Genomic DNA, 12766 nt, shown 5'->3' with positions numbered 1-12766 from the left:
AACATCTTCAGCATCTCACTACAGACATTGAATGACGCCAACCTTCTTAGGAAGTACAGTCGACTCTGTGCCTTCCTGCACAAGGCATCTGTGTTGGCAGTCCAGTCTAGCTTCTCGTCTAACTGTACTCCCAGATACTTGTAGGTCTTAACCTGCTCCACACATTCTCCATTAATGATCACTGGCTCCATATGAGGCCTAGATCTCCTAAAGTCCACCACCATCTCCTTGGTCTTGACTATTGTAAATTACCCCTATTGTAGGTGGTTTTGGGAGTGGAGAGATGATTTTATTAAATGAAAGGATAGGTGGAGGAACAAAAGCTTAGAGCTGACAAAGTTGAATTGCTCCCTATGTCATAAGAGAAAAGCTTTCTGGCATCAACAGTTAGATTTGACTGTCTTATCTGTCTTAAGGTAGACATAGAATGAGTTCCTTATCTTTACTCTAGTGTTTATTTCTTCCAAGAAACGTATCACAGGTGCAGATTTTTGCTTTTAGAACTCCACTAAAAACTAATCCATTAAAGCTTTAATCTAAAGAATTTAATGAATGCTATTTCAATGTGCCTCTGTTCTCCCTGTCTTTAGGATTTACTTGCTGATCACAGGAAGGATCCATATTGAAAGTAAATGGATATTGGGTGCTGGATAAATATGGTTGCACCCTAAACTTAATGATCATGGATCATAAATAACAGGAAATGCAGGCATTTCTATACCACAATAGAATCACAGGAAGAGGGGATAAAAACATTTGTAGCATTGAAAATAGCAATTTAGTATAAAATTTCAATGTTTTCCTCAAATAACTAGTTATTAAATCAACAAATTTTTGCAAACATAAATGAAATACTGCCTAAGATGTCATTATGCTATTAGAAATTTAAGAAACAATCTCCATGTTCTTGGTGGAGTAAATTTTTACATTTGCATTTTTCAAGCATGCTGTTTTTTATACCAGTGTTACTTTGTAGATCACGTGAATATTTTACATAATATTTTACAGAAAATGCAAGAAATATGTAGCAATTTGGTTGCATTTGTGGAGATGGTGTTAGCATTTTGAGTTGATGACCTTTCATCAAAACCAGAAATGGTTAATGACAAAATTATTATAGAATGTAATGGAAAAGGAAAAGACAAAAATGAAGTTAGAAAGATGACAATGAAGGTTGCTAAGCAGATTTTAAAAAATTAATTTTGTTTAAATTTAATTTGTTTTAAAATTAAAGATCAACAAATCATATTATAATCATTCTTGCAGTTGTGTTGGCATGTGGCCAAGTGGTTAAGGCTTTGGGCTGGCGATCTGAAGGTCGTTAGTTCGAGCCTCAGCCGAGGCGGCGTGTGTATCCTTGAACAAGGCACGTAACCACACACTGCTCCTGCATGTTTATAGCCCAGTGCAGTATGGACAAGACAAGAGGCAGTTTTGTGAATCTTTTGGGGTGACATGGTAGTGAACTGATTACTGCACCAGTGATCCAGATTCAATTCTGCTGCTGTTGGCTGAATCAAAGAAGCTGATAAATCGGCTTGTAGGAGGGAGATTGAAAATCTGGGTGAATGGTACTACAGCAACAACCTCTTACCTCAAAGTCAGCAAAACTAAAGAGCAGATTATTGACTGCAGCAGGCAGAAGCTTGAGGTCCATGAGTCAGTCCACATTTTAGAGAATTTAAAGTGGAGAGGATCGGTGACTTCAAATTGGCGATACCATAACAGAGGTCTGTCCTGGGGCTAGCATGCAATTGCTATTACAAACAAGGCACAACAGTTCCCCTCTCAGAAGTTTTGACATGTCATCTAACACTGACAAACTAATATAGATGCATAGTATAGCATATCTTGACTAGCTGCATCATGGCCTGCTTTGGAAACACCAATGCCCAGGAATGGAAAAATCTACTAAAAGTGGATACAGCCCAGTCCATCATAGGCAAAGCCCTCCCCACCATTGAACACATTTACAAGGAGTGTTGCCTCAAGGAAACCGACTCAGGGGTTCTGGCCACCATGCCTCAACTTCTGAACTTCCGATTGACATTTGGGCTTTGATCATCGACGTTGACCCCAGGACCCGTGGATGACAATGGATGAGGATCCTGAACTCTAGGCTTCGAACTCTGGACTCGCAGATGACAGGATCCAGAACCCCGAGTTGCCATATTTGAAGAAAGCAAATGGAATATTCCAACACATCTTGATGCCAATAAAGTTGTTTATGAGATGTTTTGGTAAAAGTGTTGCAGACTGAGTTTAGTGAGTTAAAAATTAATTGTTTCAAGTATTTACTTAAAATTGGTACTGTCAACGATGAAGTTAATTATATTTTGATTGTAATTGAAAACAAAATGATTGTAAATACTGTACGTTTCATGTCTGAGCAAAAATTGCCTTTTAGGGGGTTATTGATTGCTACCTATATTTATTGGGGCATAATTAATTCAAATTTACTTAAATTCATGTGCAGTGCTTATTTAGTGTGATTCAGTGCACTAAGGTCTTTATAGCCATCCTAACAGAAGGGATTACCTCATGTTGCTGGCCACTTGTCAATTAAACTTTCCATTAAGAGATGATTCTTGATTCTGTTTGTGTGGTGATTGCATTTTGTTGGCTTTAAATCAGGCTGCTAGACAGAGCATAAATAAGCAGTCAAAATATGTGGTAATGGCATTTTGATCTGTTTCACAGTTGAGACCTAAAGGTCAATTTGATATTTTTTTAAAAGATACAATTCACTTTACATGTAGCTTGGATTCGTAATGCTTAGTAAGCTTGTTTCAAAAATGTTGCTGTCTTGTTTTCTCATGTAATCTGCAGACTTCAGCAGATATCAAAATCATATAGTTACAAAGGAAAGGGCTTTTTAATGTACCTTTTATGATTTAGAACATCAGAAAACATCACGTTTTACGGCTAGTCAAGGACTTTTTAAAAAAAAAATTGCAGATGTTAAAAATATCTGACCCAAAAATATGCTGGAGATGTTCCGCTGGTCAGGCAGCATCTGTGGAGATTGAAACTCGAGTTAACATTTTCAGGCTAACATCTACTCACCAGAACCTAGAAAAGCTAGTTTCAAGTTGCAGAAAAAGGAGAGGGGTAGAGGGAGCAAAGACGCACATGGTATTGATAATTGAACGGATGAAGATACAAGAGATTGTTGAAATAACACACTAACTGCTTGGAGGAACTCAGCAGTTCAGGCAATATCTCTGGAGGGAAATGGACAATCAACATTCAGCTGATAGGATGGCAGAAATATATTCATTATTGCTAAACTGTCTCAGAGAGGTTTAAATGGAGAGTTGTGAAGGAGAATAGAAATGGGAAGGAAAAAAAAGTACTGGAACTTGGGTACAAAACAGCATTGCTGGAAATCTAACAAGTGTGCTAGAAAGGGCACACTTTGGTATCTACGGAGAAAGAAGAAACTGAATTAACTTTACAAATTGATGAGCTTATATCAAAACTATTTATTTCTGCTATAAACTGAATTTAATGCAGAGCCCCAAAGACTTATGTGCCTTGAGTATGAATTGGACTTTATTAGAATAATCTGTCTGTCTGTCTGAATAACGCAGGAGACCAGAGACAGAGTTGTGAATTGGGTGGAGAATTATAGTGACAGGCAGCTGAAAGCTTGGGGGGGGGGGGGGGGGTTGTCACCTTGTGGCCTGTAAAGTAGGCTCCCCAAACCTGCATTTATAAGGGGACAATATTGTGAACTTCAGTTCAGTACTGTACACTTAATTGGAAGTAGTACACATGAATTCTGTGTCACCTTGAAGGACTGGAATCCTCGAGAATGAGAGGAGGGAAATAAAGAGAAGTATTGTATCAGATGCAAATATATTAGAAGATATTGTGAGAAAGGGAATGGGTGTTAAGGAAGATTACAGCATTAAAACAAGAATTTGCCAAAGGAAAGATCCCTTCACAATGTTGAAAGCAGTTTGATGGTGGCAAAAATTGCTGTGAATGATCTCCTGAAATTGGAGCTAATACGATGGAAGGTAAGGACAAGGGGAACTTCCTCAATTACACTTGCTTTAATATAATTGCAAATGCAAGTTTTTTTTTAACATGTAGCTCCTAACAGCTCCTACCATATCATCCTCCAGCACCCTGTTGCCCATCTTTACTTCCCTCCCCCTCCTGGTTCCTTCTATCCACGACCTTCACAGTTCATTGACATGCATCTTCTCCCTCCATCTGGTTCTGGTTCCATCTTTAATGGCAGAGTGATAATGAGCATGTTGCTTGCAACTTGCCCATTTTTGATCTTTCTGGTTTTAGTTTAAAGTCATTCATCAAGGACGAGCTTCTGGTGTGTTTCTCCATGCCTTACCCATACCAAAACAGGAAATGTTCTTATCCAGGATGTCTTTCTGAGCTTTGTCTCAAAAAGGTTTCAATGAGATCCCCCCTCATTCTTCTAAACAGGCACAGAGGCATCAAATGCTCCTGATACTGTATGTTAACTTTTTCATTCCCAGGAGAGTTCTCAAATCTGTAGACATTCTCTAATGCTAGCATATTCTTTCTTAGATTTGGACCCCAAAACTACTCTTGGTACTGCAAATGTGTTGTGACCAATGCCTTATAGATCCTCAGTACTGGAATGAAGTGGAAAGCATCTGCTGAAAATCCATGTTCTCTAAAACTGGAATTCAATATTCGACACTATGGCAATACCCTTATTTACTTTGATATCCATCCTAAAAAATGAAAATATGCTTTTGAGTGAAATTGCAAATAAGTCAGCAGCACCAATCCCCCAGAGCTAGTTACTTCATAGAAATGTCTTAAAAGAAACTTGAAAGAAGTTTTACATTTTATCTAAATGATAGTATCTGTTGCAAGGTAGCATGCACTCCTTTGTTTACGTGATTAAACCAGCAGTTATCCCAAATGAGGGCAAGAATTTACAAAGCTTAGGGGAAGCTTCTAAGCTTCTCTTATCTGTCATAAAGTGAGAATAAACAGAAACCCCAAATAACCAATATAGGGATTATTGTATGATGTAACATAGTTTTCACAATGGATTGGTACTAGATTACAATCTATATTATTGATTTGTTTCTTAAAAATATAAAATTTTGTAGCTATCAAGGTTAAAAGCATTTACATGTATTGATGTAAGAACTCATAATGGAAATCAAATGTCCAAACTATGAAAGGCTGAATATGGAAATGAGTAGGTGCAAGCAATATATCAAGGACCTTTTATTTAAGACATGATTTATAAATTTCTTACAAATTTGGAATTAATTTAATCTTCTCCCAGAACAGCAATATATCTTATTTATTATCGAATCCTAGTCTTATTTCTCAAGTATGCAGTTTTATCTTATTTGGGGGGTGCTAAGAGTTTTGTTTATAGAAATTACTGTTTCAGAGAGTCTCGTTTGATTGAGGCCATCTTCAAAAGGCATTGCCTCAGTAAGGTGGCATCCAACATCATGGGCTTTCATGGGCTATTATTACTACAATCATAGAGGGGGTGTAGGAGCCTGAAGAAGCACCCTCAATGTTTCAAGGAGCAGCTTCTCCACCACCATCAGATTTCTGAATGACCTATAAACAGTACCTCACTATTGCTTTTTTGTGCTATTTGTTTTATTTCTTATTGTAACTTAGTAATGTATACCTTACTGCTGCTGCAGAACTACAATTTTCACAGTGTTAATGATAATTCTTCAAAAAGAAAAGAATAGCTTATGAGCCTCACTTTTTTAATGTTGCTGTTACATTCAAGAGAGGTAGTCACAACAATGAATAAAGAAAACATTTCAAAACATTTTGTGCAATATTTTTGTTCTGGAGGAAATTTCACGACATATGCCAGTGATTTTAAACCTAATTCTGTTTTTGAATTCAGCAATTCAACAATGCGATAATGATTTGGAAATTAAGTTCCAATTCTGGAAGAAAGAAATTTGGGCATGTATTTGGAACACTTCTGAATGGGAAATCTGACTTCTGTTAGGTAGCTTGAGCTTCAGTGACTCAATCCATATGATTACCCAGTAGTAGTGACTGAGGCAGTATTTGGAAACACTTCCTGGCTGCATGAGTGCAAAACAAATATGTAAACTGTTTTATTTCCAGCAAAACACCACATCTTTTTGTTGTATTTAAAATGTCTCTTTATAAGCATGCAACGGAAGAATATTTTTAAACCTGATTGTCTCAGTACTGTATCTGCTGAGTGCAAAGACATCACTAAACTATGCACATAGAATAAAATTAACCAATCAAAATGGGCTTGAAAAATGTATTAAATCAGATTTGTATATATATTACAAGATCTACTCCTGGCAGATCTCGAACTTGCACCATTCCTTCTTAATTGTTAGATTGGTACTACCTGAACTAAGCTGATATACTTGAGAAAATTCAGATTGTGGACTGGCATTTCTTTAAATGTTGTCTAAGGTATGAAATTCATAAGGAAAACACAATGGGCAGTTTTTATTTATGGTTTATTTTAAAAGACAAAGTGAGCACCAATTTGCATGTATTAGATTATTAACAATATTGAATTAGTGAAACCCCATTTGAACACTCAGTAAATTAGAGCTCATGCTGTTTGTAAAAAGAAAGTTGTACCTTTTGAAAGTGTACAGTCTACAGCTATAAAAGTATAGTGTGACATTAACATTGCTTTACATGTATGATTTAAATAGTGGACTGATGATGTGGTTACTTTTAAGGTGAACCTTAAGAATAATTGAGATCAACTGTATTTCCATTCTGTTTAAGAATATGGTGATGGAATTGTGCTTAATTTACCAGATCAATAACCCAATAATTTACCATTCCAGAGATTAGAATCAAAATCTCATTATGACAGTTGAAGAATTTAATGAAAGGGCAATGCATTAAATAATGGCAGCCACAAGAAGCTGCTGGAATGACTCTGGTTGACAATACTCTGGCCACTTTATTAGGTACAGGAATGAACCCAATGTTGACTTCTGCTACAGTTGTCCTTCCACTTCAAGGTTCTGTGTGTTGTGTGTTAGAGATGCTCTTCTGCTTATCACTGTTGTAACGTGTGGTTATTTGAGTTACTGTGTCCTTTCATTTTGAAAAGCTTGGCTATTTTCCTCTGACTTCTCTCATTAACAAGGTGTTTTTGCCTACAGAACTGCCACTCACTGGATGTTCTTGTTTGTTTTTCACACCATTCTCTGAAAACTCTAAAGACTGTTGTATGTGAAAATCCTAGGAGATCAGCAGTTTCTGAGATACTCAAACCGTGCCTTCTGGCACCAACAATTACTTCACATTCAAAATCACATAGATAGCTTTCCTCATTCTGATGTGTGGTCTGAATTACAACTGAACCTCTTGACTATGTCTGCTTGTTTTTATGCATTGAGCTTCTGCCACATGATTGGCTGGTAAGATATTTGCACTAATGAACAGGTGTACCCAATAAAGTGGCCACAGAGTCTAGTGTTCGGAAATCTTACCCTGTCTGACTAATACGTGAACCTAGCTCTTTTTTTTCTTAAGTGCCCTGTCTAAAATGTATGCAATGCAAGGGAATTAAGAGTGGGCAATAAATGTTGGCCTTAGCAGTGTTGCCATATCCCTCCAAAAAGTTTAAAATTCCAGTAAAGTTTTGCAATGCAGACAAATTTAGCAATAGTTCATTCACACTTACTGTTAGTTTATGTCTGTGTGAAACTCTTAAATTTGTGCTTCATTAATAAAACTTTGTATGTATTCTAAATCATGTACACTATTAGACTCTTGTAAATTTCCTTTGAAGTTTAATGACATGAAGGTCAGTGTTTGTGCATAGTTCCAAGTATAGTTTCAATTGATGGTCAAAGAAGAGCCAGCATTGAGTTTCTCTATTGATCCTTAATGCCATAAGTTCCAAGTTTATTTGGCAGCTCTTGATATCATTCACATGTTTTCAGATGGTGCTGCCATTTTCATTAATTGCACAGCACTTACTTATATTAAATAGTTTCCTGCATAATTAATCCTCCTCCATTCAATTATTTTGGCTCTGATTTGGTCAGTGAATATTTTTATATAGCACAGATCCTGGGAGTGAATCTGATTGTTTTCCTCTTAATGTTGTCATTGTGGCTTATTATGTGTAATATTACAAGGAGTTGATCAAAATTTGCATATTCATGAAAGCATATGCATATTACGATTCACATTTGAAACTGAAATATTGTAACTTTTCATGAGTATATGGATAATGTAAAATGCATCTTAAGTAATATTTAAATACATGTTCAAAAGTGTACTTACATGTAAGTTTGTCTTCAGCCAGAGGCTAAAGTTGTGCATACATCTGTTTTTGGTCTCTCAATCACATCCTTTCGTGGTCTCTGCTCCTTTACTTCAAATGCATTTGACGTTATTACATCTTCTGAGAAAGTTGTCCATGATGCAATACATATGCACATCATAGTTGATGTCTGAATTTTTCCAGCCATGGGTATTTATCCTTGGAAACCCATTCCTTTCCATCTTAAGAATGAGGTATCTTTTCAAGCTTGTTCATATTTTAAATTATTGAGCTGGCATACTTGGGCTGCATTCCAGTGAATGTTGTTCCATTCTCTTTCAACATTCTCTTTCATTTCAAACGAATCGTAAGTTTTACTCTATCCTACTTCATGTATGTCAAAACTATAAAAGTTTGACCGTTGATACATATTATCAGAATAGGGTTTCAAAATAATGCAGTTTAAATAGCTCATGGAGAAGTGACACAGGCTTGCAAGCAGTGTAGCAGCTGTAGTACTTGTCTCTGTTCTTCCCCTTTCCTGAATTTTAACCAGCTGTTTATGGTTAATTTTAGGAGCTGCAAATCATTGCTGACTTAGATAAGGTCCTCATGTCAAAAGTCCAATTTTAAAATGTTGGGTAGAAAGGTGGATTTCTTAACCTGCATCCTAGACTAAGAACATGGGAATTCTTGTTTAATTATCCAGCTAATTTCTAAAATCCAGTAAGAGTCGAACTGGTAGCACCCTCATTCCCTCACCAAGATTATGCGACACCAAATAAAAAGAGTGAATGTTGGAAATGCTTAGCTAATCAAGTGCATGTGTGAAAAGAGAAAGAGTTAACAATTCAGTCATGAACTCGTGTCCAAATGACTCCTATTGCAAACCCAACTCCCTTTTACGTGTTGTAGTACTGTTTATTACAACGATGCTGATTGTTAATTCCTTTGTTTTATTCATTATAGGCCCTATATGAAAACATGTTGGTAGAGCTTCCTTTTGCCAGTTTCTTTCTGTCCAAACTCTTGGGCACTAGTGCTGATGTTGACATCCATCACCTTGCCTCACTGGATCCTGAAATGTATAGAAATCTGCTCTTCCTGAAGAGTTATGATGGTGACGTTGAAGAACTTGGTCTCAATTTCACTGTGGTAAACAATGAACTGGGGGAAGCACAGGTAGGTCTTCAATTTTATGAATTACCATTCAAAAACTGATGGCAGAATAGTTTGAAAAGAGCAACTTCATAGCACTGATCTTTGTATACCGCGTTGACAGATGGTTTTTTCCCTGAAGATTAGTGCATGTGTACATAACGGGTTACATTTGTTTTCAGCTGAAACTGTGTACATAATTATTAACTATTATCAGCTGTATTTGTAATTTTTATCACTGTAATTTTCCAGTATAATAGCTGATAATTTGAGCCCAAGCCATGTTGTTTGACCTCAGTTGGTGTTTGATGTTACAAACTATCTCTCCTATTTATGTCCCTCATAATTGGTAATTGATTTATTATTGTCATAGTAAAAAGCTTTTTTTTAACAATCTAGACTGATCAAAGTTCAAAGTTAGTTTGTTACTAATGTATATGTATGTAACCGTATATAGCCTTGAGATTCGTTTTCTTGCGGGCATACACAGTAAATCCAAGAAACAATAGAATCATTGAAAGACAGACATTTAGTCAATGTGCAAAAGACAACAAACTGCAAATACAAAATAAAAAGAAAAAAATGAGTAATAAATATCACGAACCTGTGATGAAGAGTTCTTAAAAGTGACTTCATGAGTTGTGGGAATATTCAGTGATGGGGTGAGTGAAGTTATCCCTTCTGGTTCAAGAGCCTGATGGTTGAAGGGTAATAACTTGTAGACCTTGGTAGTGTGTGTCCTGAGGCCCCTATGCCTTCACCATGATGGCAACAGCAAGAGGAGAGCATGGCCTGGGTGGTGGAGGTCCTTGATCATGGATGCTACTTTCTTGTGATAATGCTTTGTGTAGATGTGCTCAACAGTGGGGAGAGCTTTACCCTGATGGACTGGACCACATCCACTACGTTTTGTAGTATTTTATGTTCAAGGGTATTTCCATAACAGGACGTAATGTAACCAATCAATATACTCTCTAGTGCAAGTTTAAAGAAGTTTGTTAAAGTTTTAGATGACATGCTGAATTTTTGCAGATTTCTGAAGAAGTAGATGTGCTGCCATGCTTTATTTGTAATTACATTTTTATGTTGGGTCCATGACAGATCCTCTGAAATAATAACACCAAGGAATTTGAAGTTCCATAAACAAGTACATTGAGGTAGTACAAAAACTTTTAAAATGCAATGTAGGTAAACAAATAAGGTGTAAAGGCTATTATGTGGTTGTCTGAGAGATAAAGAGTTCATCTTTGTCATAAAAGATCCTTTCAAGAGTTGTAAAATGACTAGATGGAAGCTGTCCTTGAGCCTGGTGATATGTGTTCTCAAGTGCTTGTAACCTCTGCATGATGGGAAAGGGAAGGAGAGAGAATAACCAGGGTAGGGGAGTTATTCATTATGTAGACCGCTTTCCCAAGGCAGTTGGAAGTGTAGACCGGCAGTGGAGAGAGAACTGCTTTCCGTGATGGACTGGTCTACATTCACAATTCTGTGGTTTCTTGTGGCTTGCCACACCAAGCTATGATGGGATGTGTTCTTTGGTGTATTTGTAAAAGCTGATGAGGGTCATCAGGGACATGTCAAATTTCCTTATCCTGAATAAGTATAGGTACTGGTGTGCGTTTTTGGTCATGGTCTCTACATGGCTGGACCAGGACAAATTGTTGGTGATATTTACAGGAATTTGAAGCCCTCAAACATCTCCACCTCAGCACCACTGATAGAGTCAGGAACATGGACTCACGTCACTTCCTGCAGTCAATTATTTTATTAATAGCTGACATTGAGGGAGAAGTTGTTTACTTGGCACAAAGCCACTAGGCTCGACATCTGCTTCCTGTAGTTCACCATGTCATTGTTTGCTATCCAGCCCACTACGAAAGTAGCATCTGAAAATTTATAGGTGATATTCATGAGAATTTGGGGAGTAAAATAAGGGTCTGAGGACACACCATTGCAGGGCATCAGTGTTGAGGATAGCTACTGGGTGGTGTTGCTGCCTATCTCTACTGATTGTAACCTTCAGGTTAGGAAATCAATCAGTTGCAGAGCAGGGTGTCAAGGCCTGCATTTAGGTGATGGGAGATGAGTTTGTCTGGATTTCTGGTATTGAAGGTGGTTCTATAATCAAGAAGATAAGGGAGTATGTAAACTTCTGTAAAGTTATCCCCCAGCTACCTTTGTTGCATTGAGAACATTTTGGTGAGCCTCTTCTGCATTCTTTCAATTGCTACCACATTATAATACACTTAAGTGAGGTCTAAACTGATGCATTATACATTTGCAACACAATATCCTAACTCTTAAACTGAATGCCTCAGCTTATGAAGGCCTGCACAGCAAAATACCTTTCTCTATACTCTATTGACCTGGGTTGTCACTATCAGGAAGTAGCTTGCACCCCAAAGTCTCTCTGTACATGAACATTGTGTAGGTTTCTGTGATAGGCTACCAGGATTTGACTATTTCTACCCTCCCCACCCCCAACTACATTATATCTCACTTTTCTGGATTATGTTCAATCTGTCCAGTCTGCTATATCCCCTACAATCAAGAAACAGCCAGGGTTCTAGCAATGATCCCCATGGTGTTCCATTTGTTTACAGACGTAAGGTATATTAAAAACAAATCACCTGTCTACCCATGTTGCTTCCTATCACCCAGCTAATTTCCCAACATGTCTTGGGTCTCTTGTACCTTAACTTTCTAGAAAGCAGATGCTGGAAATCTGGAGCAGCACACAAAGGAGCAGCACCTATGGATGGAAATAGACAGTCGATGTTTCAGGTCAAGATCTTGCATCAAGGCTCTTCACAAGTCCTGATGAAGGTCGTTTCAACTGTCTATTTCCTTTCAATTTAGCTTCAAATGCTATAGGAACAAAAATTAGCAGGCCATTTGCCCCTTCAGCTCTCCTCAAGGCTAATCTCTATCTCAAAACTATTTTCCTGCTCTCTCAACATAATTTCATGAATAATATTGGTCAGTCAATCATTTAAACAATACACAGGGTGGGCAACAAAACCAAGTATTACTCTTAGGCTATGTCTACACTACACCGGATAAATCCATAATCGAAGCTTTTTTCCTTTGTTTTTACCCTCCGTCCACACTAAAATGGCGTTTTTGTCCTCCGAAAATGGAGATTTTCAGAAACACTCTCCAGAGTGTGTAATTTTGAAAACGCCGGATTGGCCGGAGCAGTGTGGACGGGGTAACCGGAGAAATCTAAAAACACTATCATGACGTGCTGGAACTGATGGTGACGGCAGCACGCCATTTCATTGTTTTCCTGAACGCAACCTAACAATTTCAGAACAGACGACAACGAGACTG

At 37.5% G+C, this 12766-nt stretch overlaps 1 protein-coding gene across 2 annotated transcripts in view; it reads left to right on the top strand.

Annotated features, from left to right (window-relative positions):
• The window catches only part of ube3c (ubiquitin protein ligase E3C), a 161992-nt gene that overhangs the window by 117972 nt on the left and 31254 nt on the right, over nucleotides 1-12766 (top strand). For both annotated transcript variants that reach the window (XM_073054880.1, XM_073054879.1), the window contains one exon: nucleotides 9245-9457. In XM_073054880.1, coding sequence (XP_072910981.1) covers nucleotides 9245-9457 — 213 coding nt within the window. The remainder of the gene's footprint in view (nucleotides 1-9244; nucleotides 9458-12766) is intronic.

The sequence above is a fragment of the Hemitrygon akajei genome, chromosome 8 (assembly GCF_048418815.1).
Source record: "Hemitrygon akajei chromosome 8, sHemAka1.3, whole genome shotgun sequence".
Classification (NCBI taxonomy): Eukaryota; Metazoa; Chordata; class Chondrichthyes; order Myliobatiformes; family Dasyatidae; genus Hemitrygon; species Hemitrygon akajei.
Note: the sequence above shows the minus strand (reverse complement) of the source record. Positions and strands in the feature narration are given on the sequence as shown.